At 41.9% G+C, this 24319-nt stretch overlaps 1 protein-coding gene across 1 annotated transcript in view; it reads left to right on the top strand.

Annotated features, from left to right (window-relative positions):
- Positions 1-24319, top strand: part of zanl (zonadhesin, like) — a 64278-nt gene that overhangs the window by 39605 nt on the left and 354 nt on the right. The window contains exons 54-87 of the mRNA XM_085436631.1: positions 5-129; positions 566-711; positions 1165-1308; positions 1438-1545; positions 3348-3517; positions 4040-4242; positions 4889-5033; positions 5300-5493; positions 5583-5724; positions 5887-6131; positions 8108-8256; positions 9371-9499; positions 9586-9724; positions 9924-10065; positions 10467-10663; positions 10852-10990; positions 11403-11519; positions 11794-11918; positions 12352-12497; positions 12939-13082; positions 13212-13319; positions 15511-15680; positions 16203-16405; positions 17094-17238; positions 18092-18336; positions 20107-20255; positions 20723-20851; positions 20938-21076; positions 21276-21417; positions 21818-22014; positions 22203-22341; positions 22804-22920; positions 23195-23319; positions 23756-23901. Of these exons, the coding sequence (XP_085292757.1) occupies positions 5-129; positions 566-711; positions 1165-1308; positions 1438-1545; positions 3348-3517; positions 4040-4242; positions 4889-5033; positions 5300-5493; positions 5583-5724; positions 5887-6131; positions 8108-8256; positions 9371-9499; positions 9586-9724; positions 9924-10065; positions 10467-10663; positions 10852-10990; positions 11403-11519; positions 11794-11918; positions 12352-12497; positions 12939-13082; positions 13212-13319; positions 15511-15680; positions 16203-16405; positions 17094-17238; positions 18092-18336; positions 20107-20255; positions 20723-20851; positions 20938-21076; positions 21276-21417; positions 21818-22014; positions 22203-22341; positions 22804-22920; positions 23195-23319; positions 23756-23901 (5203 nt within the window). The remainder of the gene's footprint in view (positions 1-4; positions 130-565; positions 712-1164; positions 1309-1437; positions 1546-3347; positions 3518-4039; positions 4243-4888; positions 5034-5299; positions 5494-5582; positions 5725-5886; positions 6132-8107; positions 8257-9370; positions 9500-9585; positions 9725-9923; positions 10066-10466; positions 10664-10851; positions 10991-11402; positions 11520-11793; positions 11919-12351; positions 12498-12938; positions 13083-13211; positions 13320-15510; positions 15681-16202; positions 16406-17093; positions 17239-18091; positions 18337-20106; positions 20256-20722; positions 20852-20937; positions 21077-21275; positions 21418-21817; positions 22015-22202; positions 22342-22803; positions 22921-23194; positions 23320-23755; positions 23902-24319) is intronic.

The raw sequence follows: 24319 nt of genomic DNA on the forward strand, positions 1-24319 counted from the left end.
GCAGGCCCTTGGTTCTCTGTGGAGGCAAAGAATGAAGAGAGAGGAGTTGCAGGAGTGTCATACCTGAGGAAGCTATATGTGACAGTGGATGGAATTACTGTGACCCTGATGAAGAGCAGTAGAACACTGGTCAGTATGTGAATGAATTACTATCTCTTATATTTCCCATCTTTAAGTAAAATGTGTGCCAGCAGACATCCCACACAGTAGTTGTATCATCACCATGTATGTCTTATGTCTACACATAACTGACATTTTAGCAAAGAACTCAAATTATATCTTTAGTTACTTTGTTGCTAACAGCATGTAAAAAAAAAAAAACAGATTTTTCCCATTTTGTCAGTTGAATCTATGCCAAAGATAACACAGTGTGATAGGCATAAAGCAATGTCTTTCTTGCTTGTTAAAACTATACAAAGTCTGTTTTTGCCTGATATACTGCACATTGCACACTCTTTGTACTTTTATACTCCCTGACCTGTCCACCAATTAGACGTTTACACAGTCTGTTTAACATCTTTATATTCTTATATTCTTAACATCTTTTTCTTCATCACTGAATCAGGTGAACGGAGTACGGGTGGCTCTGCCCCACTCCCCCTCTCCTCTCATGTCTATTAGTCTTGCTGGTCAGTTCATCACGCTTCAAACATCCTTTGGCCTGAGGGTGCGTTGGGATGGAAACCATTATGCCCAGATCTCAGTTCCCAGGTTAGTATAAATATTGGTTTGAACTATTTTGATATTGTAGAACTTCTTTTTATTTGCTTCACACATTCATACAATACACCTGACCACTGTCTCCATTGCTCCATCATTCTTTTTTTGATGACCACTTTCCTCTGATGCAACCATAACCTAACGATCTGAAGAAACTCTGATAGATAACGATCTAAACTGCTGAACATCACCAGTTGTTTTATGTATGTTGTGAGAACTTTAAAAAAAGCATAGCAGTCCATTTGTGTGCATATTGTGGACTTATGCAACTTTTAATATATACTAACGATGCCCTGGTTTATTGTATCAGGGATTTTTGCATTCTCTTCATTTGTTTCTAGAATTACAATAAAAGGCCAAGCAACACCTTATTAAACATTGCAAATATTCTTAAGCTTGTCTTATTTTAATCCTACATATCCTACCTTGACTTTGTTCTACCAGCTCCTACTATGACCAAATGTGTGGCCTTTGTGGTGACTATGATGGGAACCCAGACAATGACTTCACTAAACCAGATGGCACTGTGGCAGGAAATAGTAATGACTTTGGGAACAGCTGGCAGACCAAAGACGATGAAGATGACTCGTGAGTTCCAACATATCTATCTTTCTGTCTTTTGGATTTCTTCTGGTTATGTCTTTTGTTACCTTACTGTCGGACTCTTTCTGACAAACTGAAGAGGATGTAACTGTGTTTTGTATTTGTATTGACCAGATGTACCCCAGGAACAAAGCCTGATCCAGACTGTGACCCCAACTTGGAAGCTGAAGTTGTAAAACCAGAGAAATGTGGTAAAATTACAGACCCTACTGGACCCTTCCGGTAAGAATTCACAACCCCTCCACTTTTGGTTATCGACTTGGTTAAACTGATGGGATTCCTGGGATTTTACAACGTTTTTTTCCTGACCATATAAAATCATGAAATAGATGGCAGCATGCCTGGTAATCACCCAACTGACCTGTAAAATATGAATAAATATTTTCAATACTATTACTGTAATGCTGTAATGAACCCTTCTGGCACTGGGATGCCAGTTTTGTTCTTTGTCCCTCATTCTCAAACGCAGCAGCAAGTTTTTACCAATGACTTGCCAGTTTATCTCTATCTATCGTTGCAAAAAACCTGGGATACCAGGTTCTTTCTATAACCCTCCTTTGCAAATACAACAGTGAGCTTTTGGCACCAGGATGCCAAGTTATTATTCCTCATTTGCAAATGCATCAACAAGGTTTTCTACCCAGGAGATTCCAGTTTCCCTTCCCCTCTATCCCTCCCTCGCACAATGCAGCAGTATGCTTCTTGGCACTAGGATGTCAGGCTTTCTTTCTCTATCCCTCCTTCACAAATGCAGGAGCAAGCTTTTAGCACCGGGTTGCCAGTTCCTCTTCTGTCCCTCCCTTTTTCACAAAAATGCAGCAGCATGTTTTTTGGCACAGGAATGCCAGGTTCTCTTTCTCTTTTCCTCCTTTACAAATCCAGCAGAATGCTTTTTGCAATGGTACTCCAGGTTCTATTTCTCTGTCTTTTTCAAATTTGCCAGCATACATCTGGCACCGGGATGCCAGTTCTTTTCCTTCATTTGCAGTAGCAAGCTTTTCTTCCCTCTATCTCTCCTGAGCAAAATGCAGCAGCGTGCTTTTTGGCACCTGGAAGCCAGTATCTCTTCCCACTTTCCCCAATAACTTGGATGCCAGGGTCCATGCATTTATCTATCTTTCACAAAATGTAACAGTGCACATTCCTGACACCGTATTGCCAGTCTTTGTCTCCATATCGATCATTTTCAAACACACCAGAATAGCTTTTACGAGCCGTCAAGCCATTGCCTCATGTCTTAAAATACAGACATGCATCCATCCAGCCTCCACACCAGTCGAGCCATGTTGCCACTCGATCAGGGGTTCTCCTCATTAAGCTATTAAGGTCTTTCGTTTTCTGAAATTTGCTTTGTGGTCTTCTCCCACCATTCCTTCGTAATTTTCCGAACTCAACCACTCCACTCTCTGGAATCCTTGACCATCTTCTCTCTGCGCTTCTCTTTTGTCCTGCTTTCCTTCTTCCACTTCAGCCGGTAGCGGCAGATGGCTGTCCTTCCATGGGAATGGTTTTGCCAGAAGTTTCTTCCCGTTAAAAGGAGTTGTTCCTTCCCAATTCCCAAAGTGCTTGCTCATAGGGAGTCATATGATTGTTGGGTTTTCTCTGTAGGTATTATTGCAGGGTCTACCTTACATATAAAGCACCTTGAGGCGATTGTTGTTGTGATTTGGGGCTGTATAAATAAATTGAATTGAAAAATTGAATTATTACTGCAGAGGTCTTTCACCTTCACAATGCACAGTTATTGCTGCTTCTAGGGGATGTCTTCTTTGGGGATCTGCCAGCCCAGGAGCCGCTGCCAGTCCACAGCGAGACCTTCCCCAAACCGCAGTTCAATTCATGTTTAAGCCATTCACCTTTATTCAATGGCCCCATCTAGTGAATTGTTGCTAAACTTATGCAACAGTTGTTGACTGTTTCACCACCAAATGTAGCTTTTTTGTTTGTTCGAACTCAGATTTTCAGTATATATGAGCCTCTGCCTTTTCCTACCTAAGCTAAGTGAGTGCTTTTCTCTGTTACAGGGAGTGCATCAGTGTAGTTAATCCCACTCCATTCTTCCAAAGCTGTGTGTATGACATGTGTCAGTTCAACGGCCAGCAGCACGTGCTGTGTGACCAGCTCCAGGCCTACACTGACGCATGTCATAGTGCTGGAGCCAAAGTCTACCAATGGAGAACTCCAGACTTCTGCCGTAAGTTTGAATCTGAGATGTACCAAATATATCTAAAAGATATATGATATATAAAACATAGTCACAGTGACATCACCCATTGGCTTGATAAGCCCCATTCTGAAGCATAAATGAATAAAGACTTGAATAATACCTTTTCATTTTGGAAAAATGAACCTTCAGCATTTTCCCTTTTAAATGGGGTGCATGCCATAGCTTCTCCATTTGGAAGTTGTCTCCACCTGTAAATATAACCACGATATATTACATCCTGCTCACCAACATTATAATTGAACTTATAATCATATTTATAATTGTATAGGGAGGAGAGTTTAAGATACAGCGCACAATGCTGAAACCAATGTAAAATATTCAATGCAGTTAATATTATCCTTGCTTTCATTTATGACACTGAGTTAAATCAATATGAGATACGTAGGTGCCCTGTCTTTGAATCATCCTACTACCCACTCCCTTCTCTGTTGCTATTTGTCCACCATTGTTCCCTCTCATTATTGTTCATCCCTGTGTTTGTCCACACAGCTCTGACCTGTCCTCCCAATAGCTCCTACTCCCTTTGTGTGAGTTCATGTCCTGAGACATGTCTTGGTGTGGTGGGACCACCTGGCTGTGAGGAAGTGTGTGTGGAGGGTTGTGAGTGTAACCCTGGCTTCATTCTCAGTGATGACAAATGTGTGGAACTGAGAGACTGTGGTTGTGTGGACCCCAGTGGAACCTATCACCCTGTAAGTGGAAACAGCCTCCAAACAATTAAAACCATATTCCATTTACCTTTAAAATGTGCTAAGCTCATGCTAACATCATTTTCAGTTCTCTTTATAACTTCAACAGGAGAGACGCCAAGAGACACAAAGACCCTACAGTACAAAAGAAATTAAAACTCAACTAAATTAAGGGTGCATAGACTGCAGAGAACTGTTGGCACATAAATATTGGTTTTACAACAAAGATTTTTACTTTCAACTTATCAAGCACAGATTATATTTATTATACTGTATTATACCTGAATTTAAAAGACACTGGTGTTATAGAATTTGTATTTATGTCATAGCATTTACATACGGGTGCCACCACAATTAGCAAGCCCAAAATCAATAAATAAATGATTTTGGGCTTAAATGTATATTTATCATTTTGATCTTTATATTCGTGTGATGTATAAGAGAGAATGTAAAAGGAGTCTGCAAAGAAAGGCGTCTGGACTTCTTTAAGTTGCTTGAAGACTTAAAGACTTAAAGAAGTCCAGACGCTTTTCTTTGCAAGCTCCTTTGACTACGATGACCTGGATGACTGAGAACCTTCACAGACATATAAGAGAGAATTACATGACAAAATTTTGATTGTTTTTTGCATTCTGTGTACATTTGTCAGGTGGGCGATGACTGGTACTTGGAGGGTTGTGAACAAAAGTGTATGTGTCACAGTGGAGGTCTGCTACAGTGTCATAACACCAGCTGTAACCCAACTACTGAGAGCTGCCAACTACAAGATGGAGAATATGAATGCCACCCTCTGGGTATGTTAATCACACAGCTTCACATAGAAATAGCTGCATGAATGCATGGATGTGGATTACAGTGTCAAGTGCTTTATCCGACTGGTCCTAGAAATGCAGTAAATAAATGCAGTCATTTTAGCAACAGGCGCTCCAAACCTCCACTGTCTCAACTGATGTTGTTAGTTTGGACTGAGTTTGTTAACACTGCATAATAACTTCCTACCTTTTTAGTTCCTGAAAGAGTATCTGCTCATTTTCCAGTAATCCTTTTTCTTTCTACCCAGACCTGTGTCCTCCTAACGCAGAGTATATAGAGTGCGGTCCAGCTTGCATTCCTACATGTATGGAACCCTCTACCAACTGTTCTGGCTCCTGCATCACTGGGTGTTTCTGCAAACCAGGCTTTGTCTTCAAAGGACGGCACTGCGTGCCACTGGACAAGTGTGGTTGTTTAGATGACAACAATAACTATTATGAGGTCAGATGTCCTAGTTAGTCCTGTGTACAGTGTACATTTAAAGACATACAGTATACTTTCTCAGTACTGATTGTTTTCATTTTATCCAGCCTGGTGAGATAGTATTTGGAGATGGCTGCACAAAGCTGTGTCGCTGTGTAGGGAACTACACTTTGGAATGTGTTGATAACTCCTGTGACCCCACTGAAGAGTGTCGAGAGGTTAATGGTGTTGCAGGCTGTTATCCTAAAGGTAATAATGTTTGTTGACTTTATTGTTGTTGACTTGATTTAATGCAGTGTAATAAATTACATCTGCACAAAGAGCACCTTGTGTTGTGCTTTACAGTCAGTCGGTATAACTTGATAGTTGACAGTGTGGAAATTACAATTTTCTCATATATTATTCCTTTAGGTACATCCACATGCATAGCATCTGGCGATCCACACTACACCAGCTTTGACAAACGCAAATATGACTTCATGGGCAACTGCAGCTATCTGATGTCTAGTCCATGCAATGACACAACTGTGCCCTACTTTGAGGTCCATACTGACAATGAAAACCGGTATAACAGGCCGACCATCTCCTATGTGAATGCCGTACATGTATACGCACAGATGATAAAGATCTCCATTCTCAAAGGTGGCACTGTGCAGGTAAGACATGAGAGGAAGAAACAGGATGTTTTGCATGTGAAAACCAATCACGCTTTCACGTTATCAGGCACTACTGCATTACAAACAAACATCATTCTGTGGTACAAATCACTGCACATGCTCAGGAACACTTCTGAAAACCACTGCAATTGACCATGGAAAGAAACTTGCACTTACACTTAACACTTAGTTCCTCCTACGCCGAGCGACGCATCGGGCAGCTAACAATCTCCATCGATGACGGTCAGGGGCGAATGTTTCAGCTTCGTCCCAGGCGATGTCGACTGTTTTCAGATCATCCATAAACATTCGACGCCATGTGATATTTGGTCGGCCTTGCTTTCGCTGGTTCTGCCAAAGGCTTCTTCCTGTTAAAAGACGCCTCTGTCACCAAAGTGCTTGGTCAATGGGGCATATGATTGTTGTTTTTTTTCTCTGTATGTATTATTGTAGGGTCTATCTTAAAATATAAAGCACCTTGAGGTGACTGTTTTTGTGATTTGGGACTATATAAAAAACATTGAATTTAAATGAATTGAATTGGAGACGTCGGAGGACACCGGCAGCCTTCCCTACTCCGGAGTTTACATCTTGATCAGAGATCCCATAATTCGAGATGATGCTGCCCAGATATGTGAAATTTTCCAACTTATCAGCACGTTATTGGTTGATTATGACGGGAACATGGGCAGTTGTGTAGCCAACTCCGAGTACCTTGGTTTTCTTGGCGCTTATTCGTAATCCGACTTCCTCACCTCCCTCTGCAAAGCTGCAGTCCATTCTTGGAGGTCTTCCGTAGTTGAGCCCAGTAGGGGCCCAGTAGCCAATTCAAAGGAATAAGGCAAAGCACTTTCCCGGGTACCGACAGGAGCGTGATGCCCCGGCAGTTGTTACAGTCACCCAAATCGCCTTTCAGGAAGTTTGGTGATAACACCTTTTGCCCATTCATAGGGTACACGCGATGTTGTCCAGCAGGCGTTTAGGGGTCTTCTAAGGGCGCCATCCAATCATCTGTCTGGACGCAGAACCGGGAGTTGGGGCAGAGACCACAAAAGGCGTCTACAAACTGCTGGGGGACTCCATATTGACGTGGGACTTCTAAGGGCGGCTTCCAACTGGGCTTTGTCGTCCTTCAGCATTGTGGGGAGGAACTCGTCCAGGCCAACATCGCTGTCTTGACTTCGGCGTTGCTAATTTTTCCGATATCGAAAGGAAGAAGATCCATGGAGGGTGCAAGTTCTTCGGCCTCGAACAAGTGGAGTGGCTCGGGCTGGTTTAAAGTATCGCAGAACTGTTTGGCTCAACGTTGGTCTTGCTCAGCGTCAGTGAGGAGGACTCGTCCATTTTGTCTCGGATTGGGACAGAGCGGCCACTGCGAGCCCCTGTTAGATCGTACAATGCGATTTAATATTCGGGTATCGTTCTGGTCGACTGTTTTCTTGTGCATTCATGCCTTTGGCTTCGATCCACTTTCGCTTGCCATGCCGGCAGCTGCGTTTAACATGTCGGGCATGACATTTACAGACATCATTGGCATGAGAAATGGTAAATGGCCTGTATTTATATAGCGCTTTACTAGTCCCTAAGGACCCCAAAGTGCTTTACATATCCAGTCATCCACCCATTCACACACACATTCACACACTGGTGATGGCAAGCTACATTGTAGCCACAGCCACCCTGGGGCGCACTGACAGAGGCGAGGCTGCCAGACACTGGCGCCACCGGGCCCTCTGACCACCACCAGTAGGCAACGGGTGAAGTGTCTTGCCCAAGGACACAACGACCGAGACTGTCCAAGCCGGGGCTCGAACCGGCAACCTTCCGATTACAAGGCGAACTCCCAACTCTTGAGCCACGATCGCCCACTAAAGGAACGTTTCTTTTCAGTTACAGATAGTAATGTTGTGACATGGGTAATTAAAAAATGAAAATGTTGGCCAGATTTGATGTACTCTGCCTATTTTCCCATACAGGTTAATGGGACCAATGTCAATCTGCCACTGTCTCCGTCCCCTGGTATTTCTGTGTTCAAGTCAGGAAAACACTACACTGTCTCCATGAACTTTGGTGTGACGGTTCGCTATGATGGAAACGCCTTCATGGACATCAAAGTAATCGAAGAGTGAGTGAAGACCAAATTCATGGTTTCCTTATAAAGTGGTGTTTTAATCACAAGTTCACCAGTCCAGAAATCTACATCCATACTGATACAACTAAAACTATATGTTATGCGCCACGGCGCGCGTGCACAAAAGGATCCAGATGCAGACTCCGCGCTAACAGAAAAGACACTTTATTGAAATAACGAAAGGCGACCCGGGAAAACTAGAGAGCAAAACAAGAAACTAAAAACCCGGGGAATAATGACACGAGGAAGCCAGGATCGGGACCATGGGAGGCTGCAATAGAAAGGGGAGATGATTACTAGGGAGCCGGAAAGTAGGGAAAACACATCAGGACTTAGTTAGAGTAGGGGGCTTACGATGGAACGGGACTGTGGGAGCTCGGGAGGGAAGTGTGGCAGTCCGTGAGCAGAAAGTCCGTGGAAATAGCGAATGGGCCAGATGATGCACCGAGTGATCCAGTTGAGCCGGAGGACAGGCAGGTGGCAGACGCCGAGTCGAAACCTGGACACAAGTAGGCAGATTAAACACAGTTCCAACCAGAAGGGAATGCACGCTTTCGTGGAAGTCTAGTTACCACTGTGGGGGGACTAACGGACTGGCGTGGAGCCTTCCATCAGTGCCGGGTTCAGTAGATCTCCGTGTAGTCACCGTGATGGAGAACAGATGTGCCGGTGATAGCCCGGGGGTGTGGCTACCCGAGCGTCACGCATTCCTCAGACACAGGACCACGGACCATGACACTATAACACATTTTCATATACTGAACATGACTCCTTTATCTGTAAGGAGTAGTAAGGTGATAAAGGCAGAGATTAATGACACAGCTAGGATATTTTATTTAAACAATTTAGCAGGGGCAACACAAACAGCTCCCTCAAAATTTCAAGATAAAATCACACAAAACTTCTAATTTCCTGACTAGTTAATTCTATGCTGATGCTATCAAACACATCAAATGTACATGTCTGATCTTTTAGTCTTACTAATGTGTGGGGTTTAGTCTACTGCTGAAAAGAAACTTGGCTGCAATTAAAACACGTTGTAGTTCTGGCTTACTTGTTAGTCTTTCTTGCCTAAGACTCTAACACAATCATTTTCTGCAATCTGCAGCTATCAGAACAAGCTGTGTGGCCTGTGTGGCAACTATGATGGAGATACTAAAGATGACTTCCGCAAACCAGATGGAAGCTTAGCTGAAAATGCCAATGACTTTGGACACAGTTGGAACATGAATCCAGAGTGAGTATTGCAGAGATGCAAGTGTAAAGAAACATTTACCATTGACAAAAGACAAATGTTCTTAAGATGATGGTCTGTCTTGACAGATGTAATGAGAAACCCAACACTACGATCCCTGAGTGCAATGAAGAAGAACAGGAACTGTATGAAAGCTCTGGATATTGTGGCATTCTGCTGGACAAAAATGGACCTTTTGCTGTGTGCCATCCCAAAGTCAACCCCAATGTATGTTCATGTAGAGGATAGTGCACATATAATAAACAAATGTGGAACCAGTCCTTATTCTGAGCTTGTTGTATTTGTCTATGTGTGTGTGCATTCAGGGTGAAAATGTGATATTCGTAATAGTGGAATAATTTGAATATGTGGTTTTAGATGGTCACACAATATAAAGCATTGTAACAAAGTGATTGTTTGTTCTCAGAATTACTTCAGGGACTGTGTCTTTGACTTGTGTGAGCTGGATGGTGCCAAGCCCATTTTGTGTGAAGCCATTGAAGCCTATGTCAATGAATGCCAAGATCGTGGGGTCAACCTTGGACCATGGAGGAATGAAACCTTCTGCCGTGAGTATTGGAAGGACAAATGATTTAATTTAGTAGTAAAATATCTTTAGGTATATCATTAGGTAAAAATCAGCTTGGCTGAGTAGTTGGGAGATAATAACACAAGAGAGTTTTTGGTCAGTTTTGACTTGTGGAAGAGTACTTCATACGGGCTTCCTACTCACTAAAGTTAACTGAGGGAGTGCTGCTTTAGCATACCTAGTTGGGCAGACAACATATGCCAAGAGGCTGCAGGAGACTGGGTTACCACCAAACTCAAACAATCTAGTTACACGGAAGACAACACAGCTGGAAATGCCAAAGACGTATCTCTTTTCTTGTGAAAAGCTGTCATTTTATATTTTAACCAGCACATACTTTTGTTTCCTATCACTAACTTCAACCTCTTGTGGTCTGCTTAGCACTGAGCTGTCCCCCAAACAGCCACTACGAACCTTGTGCAGATCCTTGTCAGGAAACATGCTTTGGAAAACCCCCCTCCTGCTCTGGTCCCTGCTCTGAGTCCTGTGTGTGTGATCCCAGCTATGTCCTGAGTGCTGGCAAGTGCGTTAAGGAGAACATGTGTGGCTGCAACCACACGAACGGCCAGTATTATGAGGTATGGTGAAGTGGGTCTGATAGGCCGGCAGTGAATCATTTGGTCCTTTGTATTTCAAGTCAGGTCACTTGCAGTCTCTTTATGTCCTCTCTAAAACAACATTTTCATACATACATGCATAAAAGGATCTACAAAGAATCATCTGTGCCTGCTATGCTTAATTGTCAATTTTGTTGTCTGTTTGTCAGCCTGGAGAGGAGTTTTTTGAGGAAGACTGCAAGCGAAAATGTTGGTGTGGTGCAGCTGGAATTACCTGTGAAGCCTCTGAATGCCCCCCAATGCATGAATGTAAACTTCAGGATGGAGAGCTGGGCTGCTATCCTACGAGTATGTTTGTAATGTTCACACCTAGCATTTTCTATCCCTGCTCTAATATACATAATTAGACTGAGTAATGGAAGATAGAGAAGCACAACCCAGAGGTGTCTTTTACTTTCAATAACAGTGAAATATTTATGTGTGTGTTGCTGTTATGTTTCTTTTGCTCTCTTCTGTACAGTTTGTCTATAACAACACTTGTTACATGCAATTATTTATAATGCAAAATCACAGAGTTGCAGAAAAGAAATTGAAATAATACAAATTTTTGTCTAGTCAGGAAATGATATATTCCTTGCATCTATTTTAATGCCAGTATAAGTCCAAAGCAGCAGTGAACTGCACTGTTATTAGGTAATTGTTCTACAGTGGCTTCATCTGTGTTTCAGTCTGATGTTCCTGATGTTTTTCCCTCTCTCAGGCTTTCAGGATTGTGTAGTTTCTGGGGATCCACACTACAACACCTTTGACAAGAAGTACTACAGCTTCATGGGAACCTGTACTTACACACTGGCCAGAAGCTGTAGGAACAGCACAGGTACACACTATTTTGAGACATTTATTCATTAAGATGTTTGGGTTTCATTGCACCTGTTCTAGTCTTGCCACACCACACGCACAAATGAAAGTTTAAATGAGCTAAATTTACTCATTTATTATTTTCATCGCAAAGCATGACAGATGTTGTTTTCATTCACGTTTGCTGCAAAGAGAAGACACTGAATGTCAGTGGTGGTTTGTATGTTAATGCCAATGTTCACCTTTAATATAAACACACAATATTCCTGATTGTCGTGGTCTTCCCTGTGCAGGCCCTTGGTTCTCTGTGGAGGCAAAGAATGAAGAGAGAGGAGTTGCAGGAGTGTCATACCTGAGGAAGCTATATGTGACAGTGGATGGAATTACTGTGACCCTGATGAAGAGCAGTAGAACACTGGTCAGTATATGAATGAATTACTATCTCTTGTATTTCCCATCTTTAAGTAAAATGTGTGCCAGCAGACATCCCACACAGAAGTTGTATCATCACCATGGATGTCTTATGTCTACACATAACTGACATTTTAGCAAAGAACTCAAATTATATCTTTAGTTACTTTGTTGCTAACAGCATGTAAAAAACAAAACAGATTTTTCCCATTTTACAGTTGAATCTATGCCAAAGATAACACAGTGTGATAGGCATAAAGCAATGTCTGTCTTGCTTGTTAAAACTATACAAAGTCTGTTTTTGCCTGATATACTGCACATTGCACACTCTTTGTACTTTTATACTCCCTGACCTGTCCACCAATTAGACGTTTACACAGTCTGTTTAACATCTTTATATTCTTATGTTCTTAACATCTTTTTCTTCATCACTGAATCAGGTGAACGGAGTACGGGTGGCTCTGCCCCACTCCCCCTCTCCTCTCATGTCTATTAGTCTTGCTGGTCAGTTCATCACGCTTCAAACATCCTTTGGCCTGAGGGTGCGTTGGGATGGAAACCATTATGCCCAGATCTCAGTTCCCAGGTTAGTATAAATATTGGTTTGAACTATTTTGATATTGTAGAACTTCTTTTTATTTGCTTCACACATTCATACAATACACCTGACCACTGTCTCCATTGCTCCATCATTCTTTTTTTGATGACCACTTTCCTCCGATGCAACCATAACCTAACGATCTGAAGAAACTCTGATAGATAACGATCTAAACTGCTGAACATCACCAGTTGTTTTATGTATGTTGTGAAAACAAAGCAGTCCATTTGTGTGCATATTGTGGACTTATGCAACTTTTAATATATACTAACGATGCCCTGGTTTATTGTATCAGGGATCTTTGCATTCTCTTCATTTGTTTCTAGAATTACAATAAAAGGCCAAGCAACACCTTATTAAACATTGCAAATATTCTTAAGCTTGTCTTATTTTAATCCTACATATCCTACCTTGACTTTGTCCTACCAGCTCCTACTATGACCAAATGTGTGGCCTTTGTGGTGACTATGATGGGAACCCAGACAATGACTTCACTAAACCAGATGGCACTGTGGCAGGAAATAGTAATGACTTTGGGAACAGCTGGCAGACAAAAGACGATGAAGATGACTCGTGAGTTCCAACATATCTATCTTTCTGTCTTTTGGATTTCTTCTGGTTACGTCTTTTGTTACCTTACTGTCGGACTCTTTCTGACAAACTGAAGAGGATGTAACTGTGTTTTGTATTTGTATTGACCAGATGTACCCCAGGTACAAAGCCTGATCCAGACTGTGACCCCAACTTGGAAGCTGAAGTTGTAAAACCAGAGAAATGTGGTAAAATTACAGACCCTACTGGACCCTTCCGGTAAGAATTCACAACCCCTCCACTTTTGGTTATCGACTTGGTTAAACTGATGGGATTCCTGGCTTTTTACAACGTTTTTTTCCTGACCTTATAAAATCATGAACTAGATGGCAGCATGCCTGGTAATCACCCAACTGACCTGTAAAATATGAATAAATATTTTCAATACTATTACTGTAATGCTGTAATGAACCCGTCTGGCACTGGGATGCCAGTTTCGTTCTTTGTCCCTCATTCTCAAACGCAGCAGCAAGTTTTTACCAATGACTTGCCAGTTTATCTCTATCTATCGTTGCAAAAAACCTGGGATACCAGGTTCTTTCTATAACCCTCCTTTGCAAATGTCACAGTGAGCTTTTGGCACCAGGATGCCAAGTTATTATTCCTCATTTGCAAATGCATCAACAAGGTTTTCTACCCAGGAGATTCCAGTTTCCCTTCCCCTCTGTCCCTCCCTCGCAAAATGCAGCAGCATGCTTCTTGGCACTAGGATGTCAGGCTTTCTTTATCTACCCCTCCTTCTTAAATGCAGGAGCAAGCTTTTAGCACCGGGTTGCCAGTTCCTCTTCCCTCACGCCCCTTTTCACAAAAATGCAGCAGCATGTGTTTTGGCACTGGAATGCCAGGTTCTCTTTCTCTGTCCCTCGTTTGCATATGTACCAGCAAGCTTTTGGCCCCGGGATTCTGGGTTTCTTTTTCTGTTCCTCCTTTACAAATGCAGCAGCAGGCTTTTAGTACTGGGATGCCATGTTTTCTTTCTCTTTTCCTCCTTTACAAATCCAGCCGAATGCTTTTTGCAATGGTATTCCAGGTTCTATTTCTCTGTCCGTCTTTTTCAAATTCGCCAGCATACATCTGGCACCGGGATGCCAGGTTCTTTTCCTTCATTTGCAGTAGCAAGCTTTTCTTCCCTCTATCTCTCCTGAGCAAAATGCAGCAGCGTGCTTTTTGGAACCTGGAAGCCAGTTTCTCTTTCCTCTTTCCCCAATAACTTGGATGCCAGGGTCCATACATCTATCTATCTTTCACAAAATGTAACAAAGCACATTCCTGACACTGTATTGCCAGTCTTTGTCTCCATATCGATCATTTTCAAACACAGCAGTAAAAGCTTTTACGAGCCGTCAAGCCATTGCCTCATGTCTTAAAATACAGACATGCATCCATCCAGCCTCCACACCAGTCGAGCCACGTTGCCACTCGATCAGGGGTTCTCCTCATTCAACTATTAAGGTCTTTCGTTGTCTGAAATTTGCTTTGATGTCTTCTCCCACCATTCCTTCGTAATTTTCCGAACTCAACCACTCCACTCTCTGGAATCCTTGACCACCTTCTCTCTGCGCTTCTCTTTTGTCCTGCTTTCCTTCTTCCACCTCAACCTGTAGCGGCAGATGGCTGTCCTTCCATGGGAATGGTTTTGCCAGAGGTTTCTTCCCGTTAAAAGGAGTTGTTCCTTTCCACTGTCGCCAAAGTGCTTGCTCATAGGGAGTTATATGATTGTTGGGTTTTCTCTGTAGGTATTACTGCAGGGTCTACCTTACATATAAAGCGCCTTGAGGCGATTGTTGTTGTGATTTGGGGCTGTATAAATAAATTGAATTGAAAAATTGAATTATTACTGCAGAGGTCTTTGACCTTCACAATAAACCGTTATTGCTGCCTCTAGGGGGCCAGTCCCCTCTGCGCCCTTCCCTAAAGCTCAGTTCAACTCATGCTTAAGCCATTCACCTTTTTCTAATAGAAACACTGTAAAATGTAAAATGAGGATGTGGGCTCAGCTAGTGAATTAGAGATAAAGTATCCAAACACTTCCCTTCCTGTTCTTATCTATATATAATCCCCCAGTACTACTAGCTGTTTGTTCTTCCATTCATTCCCAACCCTCCCTCCCCTTTTTCAATTTCAATTCTTTCACGGTTTCACTTCTCATTAGTACATGGGGATCTGCCAGCCCAGGAGCCGCCGCCAGTCCCCAGCGAGGCCTTCCCCAAACCGCAGTTCAATTCATGTTTAAGCCATTCACCTTTATTCACTGGCCCCATCTAGTGAATTGTTGCTAAACTTATGCAACAATTGTTGACTGTTTCACCACCAAATGTAGCTTGTTTGTTTGTTCGAACTCAGATTTTCAGTATATATGAGCCTCTGCCTTTTCCTACCTAAGCTAAGTGAGTGCTTTTCTCTGTTACAGGGAGTGCATCAGTGTAGTTAATCCCACTCCATTCTTCCAAAGCTGTGTGTATGACATGTGTCAGTTCAACGGCCAGCAGCATGTGCTGTGTGACCAGCTCCAGGCCTACACTGACGCATGTCATAGTGCTGGAGCCAAAGTCTACCAATGGAGAACTCCAGACTTCTGCCGTAAGTTTGAATCTGAGATATACCAAATATATCTAAAAGATATATGATATATAAAACATAGTCACAGTGACATCACCCATTGGCTTGATAAGCCCCATTCTGAAGCATAAATGAATAAAGACTTGAATAATACTTTTTCATTTTGGAAAAATGAGCCTTCAGCATTTTCCCTTTTAAATGGGGTGCATGCCATAGCTTCTCCATTTGGAAGTTGTCTCCACCTGTAAATATAACTAAGATATATTACATCCTGCTCACCAACATTATAATTGAACTTATAATCATATTTATAATTGTATAGGGAGGAGAGTTTAAGATACAGTGCACAATGCTGAAACCAATGTAAAATATTCAATGCAGTTAATATTGTCCTTGCTTTCATTTATGACACTGAGTTAAATCAATATGAGATACGTAGGTGCCCTGTCTTTGAATCATCCTACTACCCACTCCCTTCTCTGTTGCTATTTGTCCACCATTGTTCCCTCTCATTATTGTTCATCCCTGTGTTTGTCCACACAGCTCTGACCTGTCCTCCCAATAGCTCCTACTCCCTTTGTGTGAGTTCATGTCCTGAGACATGTCTTGGTGTGGTGGGACCACCTGGCTGTGAGGAAGTGTGTGTAGAGGGTTGTGAGTGTAACCCTGGCTTCATTCTCAGTGATGACAAATGTGTGGAACTGAGAGACTGTGGTTGTGTGGACCCCAGTGGAACCTATCACCCTGTAAGTGGAAACAGCCTCCAAACAATTAAAACCATATTCCATTTACCTTTAAAATGTGCTAAGCTCATGCTAACATCATTTTCAGTTCTCTTTATAACTTCAACAGGAGAGACGCCAAGAGACACAAAGACCCTACAGTACAAAAGAAATTAAAACTCAACTAAATTAAGGGTGCATAGACTGCAGAGAACTGTTGGCACATAAATATTGGTTTTACAACAAAGATTTTTACTTTCAACTTATCAAGCACAGATTATATTTATTATACTGTATTATACCTGAATTTAAAAGACACTGGTGTTATAGAATTTGTATTTATGTCATAGCATTTACATACTGGTGCCACCACAATTAGCAAGCCCAAAATCAATAAATAAATGAGTAAAGGTTGGCCTAATTAGTTAGTGGCATACAGAATCCCTGGTTTGCATCCAAATGTATATTTATCATTTAGATCTTTATATTCGTGTGATGTATAAGAGAGAATGTAAAAGGAGTCTGCAAAGAAAGGCGTCTGGACTTCTTTAAGTTGCTTGAAGACTTAAAGACTTAAAGAAGTCCAGACGCTTTTCTTTGCAAGCTCCTTTGACTACGATGACCTGGATGACTGAGAACCTTCACAGACATATAAGAGAGAATTACATGACAAAATTTTGATTGTTTTTTGCATTCTGTGTACATTTGTCAGGTGGGCGATGACTGGTACTTGGAGGGTTGTGAACAAAAGTGTATGTGTCACGGTGGAGGTCTGCTACAGTGTCATAACACCAGCTGTAACCCAACTACTGAGAGCTGCCAACTACAAGATGGAGAATATGAATGCCACCCTCTGGGTATGTTAATCACACAGCTTCACATAGAAATAGCTGCATGAATGCATGGATGTGGATTACAGTGTCAAGTGCTTTATCCGACTGGTCCTAGAAATGCAGTAAATAAATGCAGTCATTTTAGCAACAGGCGCTCCAAACCTCCTCTGTCTCAACTGATGTTGTTTTTTTGGACTGAGTTTGTTAAGACTGCATAATAACTTCCTACCTTTTTAGTTCCTGAAAGAGTATCTGCACATTTTCCAGTAATCCTTTTTCTTTCTATCCAGACCTGTGTCCTCCTAACGCAGAGTATATAGAGTGTGGTCCAGCTTGCATTCCTACATGTATGGAACCCTCTACCAACTGTTCTGGCTCCTGCATCACTGGGTGTTTCTGCAAACCAGGCTTTGTCTTCAAAGGTCGGCACTGCGTGCCGCTGGACAAGTGTGGTTGTTTAGATGACAACAATAACTATTATGAGGTCAGATGTCCTAGTTAGTACTGTGTACAGTGTACATTTAAAGACATACAGTATACTTTCTCAGTACTGATTGTTTTCATTTTATCCAGCCTGGTGAGATAGTATTTGGAGATGGCTGCACAAAGCTGTGTCGCTGTGTAGGGAACTACACTTTGGAATGTGTTGATAACTCCTGTGACCCCACTGAAGAGTGTCGAGAGGTTAATGGTGTTGCAGGCTGTTATCCTAAAGGTAATAATGTTTGTTGACTTTATTGTTGTTGACTTGATTTAATGCAGTGTAATAAATTACATCTGCACAAGGAGCACCTTGTGTTGTGCTTTACAGTCAGTCGGTATAACTTGATAGTTGACAGTGTGGAAATTACAATTTTCTCATATATTATTCCTTTAGGTACATCCACATGCATTGCATCTGGCGATCCACACTACACCAGCTTTGACAAACGCAAATATGACTTCATGGGCAACTGCAGCTATCTGATGTCTAGTCCATGCAATGACACAACTGTGCCCTACTTTGAGGTCCATACTGACAATGAAAACCGGTATAACAGGCCAACCATCTCCTATGTGAATGCCGTACATGTATACGCACAGATGATAAAGATCTCCATTCTCAAAGGTGGCACTGTGCAGGTAAGACATGAGAAGAAGAAACAGGATGTTTTGCATGTGAAAACCAATCACGCTTTCAGTTTTTAGGCACTACTGCATTACAAACAAACATCATTCTGTGGTACAAACCACTGCACATGCTCAGGAACACTTCTGAAAACCACTGCAATTGACCATGGAAAGAAACTTGCACTTACACTTAGCACTTAGTTCCTCCTACGCCGAGCAACGCATCAGGCAGCTAACAATCTCCATCGATGTCGGTCAGGGGCGAATGTTTCAGCTTCGTCCCAGGCGATGTCGACTGTTTTCAGATCATCCATAAACATTCGACGTCATGTGATATTTGGTCGGCCTTGCTTTCGCTGGTTCTGCCAAAGGCTTCTTCCTGTTAAAAGACGCCTCTGTCACCAAAGTGCTTGGTCAATGGGGTCATATGATTGTTGTTTTTTTTCTCTGTATGTATTATTGTAGGGTCTATCTTACAATATAAAGCACCTTGAGGTGACTGTTTTTGTGATTTGGGACTATATAAAAAACATTGAATTTAAATGAATTGAATTGGAGACGTCGGAGGACACCGGCAGCCTTCCCTACTCCGGAGTTGACATCTTGATCAGAGATCCCGTCATTCGAGATGATGCTGCCCAGATATGTGAAATTTTCCAACTTATCAGCACGTTATTGGTTGATTATGACGGGAACATGGGCAGTTGTGTAGCCAACTCTGAGTACCTTGGTTTTCTTGGCGCTGATTCGTAATCCGACTTCCTCACCTGCCTCTGCAAAGCTGCAGTCCATTCTTGGAGGTCTTCCGTAGTCGAGCCCAGTAGGGGCCCAGTAGCCAATTCAAAAGAATGAGGCAAAGCACTTTCCCGGGTACCGACAGGAGCGTGATGCCCCGGCAGTTGTTACAGTCACCCAAATCGCCTTTCGGGAAGTTTGGTGATAACACCTTTTGCCCATTCATAGGGTACACGCGATGTTGTCCAGCAGGCGTTTAGGGGTCTTCTAAGGGCGCCATCCAATCATCTGTCTGGACGCAGAACCGGGAGTTGGGGCAGAGACCACAAAAGGCGTCTACAAACTGCTGGGGGACTCCATATTGACGTGGGATAGCCCATAGAGTCGGCCGGTGGACGTTGTCAAAAGCTTTCTTGAAGTCATTGAAATTACCCATTCATAGGGTACACACGATGTTGACCAGCAGGCATTTTGGGGACTTCTAAGGGCGGCATCCAACTGGGCTTCGTCATCCTTCAGCATTGTGGGGAGGAACTCGTCCAGGCCAACATCGCTGTCTTGACTTCGGCGTTGATGATTTTTCCGATATCGACAGGAAGAAGATCCATGGAGGGTGCAAGTTCTTTGGCCTCGAACAAGTGGAGTGGCTCGGGCTGGTTTAAAGTATCGCAGAACTGTTTGGCTCAACATTGGTCTTGCTCAGCTTCAGTGAGGAGGACTCGTCCATTTTGTCTCGGATTGGGACCAAGCGGCCACTGCGAGCCCCTGTTAGATCTGGTACAATGCGATTTAATATTCGGGTATCGTTCTGGTCTACTGTTTTCTCGGGCATCCATGCCTTTGGCTTCGATCCACTCTCGCTTGTCATGCCGGCAGCTGCATTTGACATGTCGGGCAAGAGCTGAGTTGTTCAGACATCATTGGCATGATAAAGGAACGTTTCTTTTCAGTTACAGATAGTAATGTTGTGACATGAGTAATTCAAAAATGAAAATGTTGGCTAATAATTGACCAGATTTGATGTACTCTGCCTATTTTCCCATACAGGTTAATGGGACCAATGTCAATCTGCCACTGTCTCCGTCCCCTGGTATTTCTGTGTTCAAGTCAGGAAAACACTATACTGTCTCCATGAACTTTGGTGTGACGGTTCGCTATGATGGAAACTCCTTCATGGACATTAAAGTAATCGAAGAGTGAGTGAAGACCAAATTCATGGTTTCCTTATAAAGTGGTGTTTTAATCACAAGTTCACCAGTCCAGAAATCTACATCCATACTGATACAACTAAAACTATAACACATATTCATATACTGAACATGAATCCTTTATCTGTAAGGAGTAGTAAGGTGATAAAGGCAGAGATTAATGACACAGCTAGGATATTTTATTTAAACAATGTAGCAGGGGCAACACAAACAGCTCCCTCAAAATTTCAAGATAAAATCACACAAAACTTCTAATTTCCTGACTAGTTAATTCTATGCTGATGCTATCAAACGCATCAAATGTACATGTCTGATCTTTTAGTCTTACTAATGTGTGGGGTTTAGTCTACTGCTGAAAAGAAACTTGGCTGCAATTAAAACACGTTGTAGTTCTGGCTTACTTGTTAGTCTTTCTTGCATAAGACTCTAACACAATCATTTTCTGCAATCTGCAGCTATCAGAACAAGCTGTGTGGCCTGTGTGGCAACTATGATGGAGATACTAAAGATGACTTCCGCAAACCAGATGGAAGCTTAGCTGAAAATGCCAATGACTTTGGACACAGTTGGAACATCAATCCAGAGTGAGTATTGCAGAGATGCAAGTGTAAAGAAACATTTACCATTGGCAAAAGACAAATGTTCTTAAGATGATGGTCTGTCTTGACAGATGTAATAAGAAACCCAACACTACGATCCCTGGGTGCAATGAAGAAGAACAGGAACTGTATGAAAGCTCTGGATATTGTGGCATTCTGCTGGACAAAAATGGACCTTTTGCTGTATGCCATCCCAAAGTCAACCCCAATGTATGTTCATGTAGAGGATAGTGCACATATAATAAACAAATGTGGAACCAGTCCTTATTCTGAGCTTGTTGTATTTGTCTATGTGTGTGTGCATTCAGGGTGAAAATGTGATATTAGTAATAGTGGAATAATTTGAATATATGGTTTTAGATGGTCACACAATATAAAGCATTGTAACAAAGTGATTGTTTGTTCTCAGAATTACTTCAGGGACTGTGTCTTTGACTTGTGTGAGCTGGATGGTGCCAAGCCCATTTTGTGTGAAGCCATTGAAGCCTATGTCAATGAATGCCAAGATCGTGGGGTCAACCTTGGACCATGGAGGAATGAAACCTTCTGCCGTGAGTATTGGAAGGACAAATGATTTAATTTAGTAGTAAAATATCTTTAGGTATATCATTAGGTAAAAATCAGCTTGGCTGAGTAGTTGGGAGAAAATAACACAAAGAAGTTTATGTCAGTTTTGACTTGTGGAAGAGTACTTCATACGGGCTTCCTACTCACTAAAGTTAACCGAGGGAGTGCTGCTTTAGCATACCTAGTTGGGCAGACAACATATACCAAGAGGCTGCAGGAGACTGGGTTACCACCAAACTCAAACAATCTAGTTACACAGAAGACAACACAGCTGGAAGTGCCAAAGACGTATCTCTTTTCTTGTGAAAAGCTGTCATTTTATATTTTAACCAGCACATACTTTTGTTTCCTATCACTAACTTCAACCTCTTGTGGTCTGCTTAGCACTGAGCTGTCCCCCAAACAGCCACTACGAACCTTGTGCAGATCCTTGTCAGGAAACATGCTTTGGAAAACCCCCCTCCTGCTCTGGTCCCTGCTCTGAGTCCTGTGTGTGTGATCCCAGCTATGTCCTGAGTGCTGGCAAGTGCGTTAAGGAGAACATGTGTGGCTGCAACCACACGAACGGCCAGTATTATGAGGTATGGTGAAGTGGGTCTGATAGGCCGGCAGTGAATCATTTGGTCCTTTGTATTTCAAGTCAGGTCACTTGCAGTCTCTTTATGTCCTCTCTAAAACAACATTTTCATACATACATGCATAAAATGATCTACAAAGAATCATCTGTGCCTGCTATGCTTAATTGTCAATTTTGTTGTCTGTTTGTCAGCCTGGAGAGGAGTTTTTTGAGGAAGACTGCAAGCGAAAATGTTGGTGTGGTGCAGCTGGAATTACCTGTGAAGCCTCTGAATGCCCCCCAATGCATGAATGTAAACTTCAGGATGGAGAGCTGGGCTGCTATCCTACGAGTATGTTTGTAATGTTCACGCCTAAAAAAAACACAGCAAAGCTGTAGCCATTATATTCTAAGTAGGTTTCCAGATCTCATGGGTTGGACTGCCAACCTGAAAAGTTTTGCAACTGTGTTTGATGTGATGCTGTAGACTTTGTCAAAGTTCTCAAACGAGCATTTTCTATCCCTGCTCTAATATACATAATTAGACTGAGCAATGGAAGATAGAGAAGCACAACCCACAGGCGTCTTTTACTTTCAATAACAGTGAAATATTTATGTGTGTGTTGCTGTTATGTTTCTTTTGCTCTCTTCTGTACAGTTTGTCTATAACAACACTTGTTACATGCGATTCTTTATAATACAAAATCACAGAATTGCAGAAAATTTTTGTCTAGTCAGGAAATGACATATTCTTTGCATCTTTTTTATCATCTGTGTTTCAGTCTGATGTTCCTGATGTTTTTCCCTCTCTCAGGTTTTCAGGATTGTGTAGTTTCTGGGGATCCACACTACAACACCTTTGACAAGAAGTACTACAGCTTCATGGGAACCTGTACTTACACACTGGCAAGAAGCTGTAGGAACAGCACAGGTACACACTATTTTGAGACATTTATTCATTAAGATGTTTGGGTTTCATTGCACCTGTTCTAGTCTTGCCACACCACACGCACAAATGAAAGTTTAAATGAGCTAAATTTACTCATTTATTATTTTCATCGCAAAGCATGACAGATGTTGTTTTCATTCACGTTAGCTGCAAAGAGAAGACACTGAATGTCAGTGGTGGTTTGTATGTTAATGCCAATATTCACCTTTAATATAAACACACAATATTCCTGATTGTCGTGGTCTTCCCTGTGCAGGCCCTTGGTTCTCTGTGGAGGCAAAGAATGAAGAGAGAGGAGTTGCAGGAGTGTCATACCTGAGGAAGCTATATGTGACAGTGGATGGAATTACTGTGACCCTGATGAAGAGCAGTAGAACACTGGTCAGTATGTGAATGAATTACTATCTCTTATATTTCCCATCTTTAAGTAAAATGTGTGCCAGCAGACATCCCACACAGTATTTGTATCATCACCATGGATGTCTTATGTCTACACATAACTGACATTTTAGCAAAGAACTCAAATTATATCTTTAGTTACTTTGTTGCTAACAACATGTAAAAAAAACAAAACAGATTTTTCCCATTTTGTCAGTTGAATCTATGCCAAAGATAACACAGTGTGATAGGCATAAAGCAATGTCTTTCTTGCTTGTTAAAACTATACAAAGTCTGTTTTTGCCTGATATACTGCACATTGCACACTCTTTGTACTTTTATACTCCCTGACCTGTCCACCAATTAGACGTTTACACAGTCTGTTTAACATCTTTATATTCTTATATTCTTAACATCTTTTTCTTCATCACTGAATCAGGTGAACGGAGTACGGGTGGCTCTGCCCCACTCCCCCTCTCCTCTCATGTCTATTAGTCTTGCTGGTCAGTTCATCACGCTTCAAACATCCTTTGGCCTGAGGGTGCGTTGGGATGGAAACCATTATGCCCAGATCTCAGTTCCCAGGTTAGTATAAATATTGGTTTGAACTATTTTGATATTGTAGAACTTCTTTTTATTTGCTTCACACATTCATACAATACACCTGACCACTGTCTCCATTGCTCCATCATTCTTTTTTTGATGACCACTTTCCTCCGATGCAACCATAACCTAACGATCTGAAGAAACTCTGATAGATAACGATCTAAACTGCTGAACATCACCAGTTGTTTTATGTATGTTGTGAAAACAAAGCAGTCCATTTGTGTGCATATTGTGGACTTATGCAACTTTTAATATATACTAACGATGCCCTGGTTTATTGTATCAGGGATCTTTGCATTCTCTTCATTTGTTTCTAGAATTACAATAAAAGGCCAAGCAACACCTTATTAAACATTGCAAATATTCTTAAGCTTGTCTTATTTTAATCCTACATATC

Source organism: Copadichromis virginalis, linkage group LG3 (assembly GCF_057382275.1).
Source record: "Copadichromis virginalis isolate Kocher_CV1m ecotype Utaka linkage group LG3, C_Virginalis_male_GT1.1, whole genome shotgun sequence".
In the NCBI taxonomy this organism is placed as follows: Eukaryota; Metazoa; Chordata; class Actinopteri; order Cichliformes; family Cichlidae; genus Copadichromis; species Copadichromis virginalis.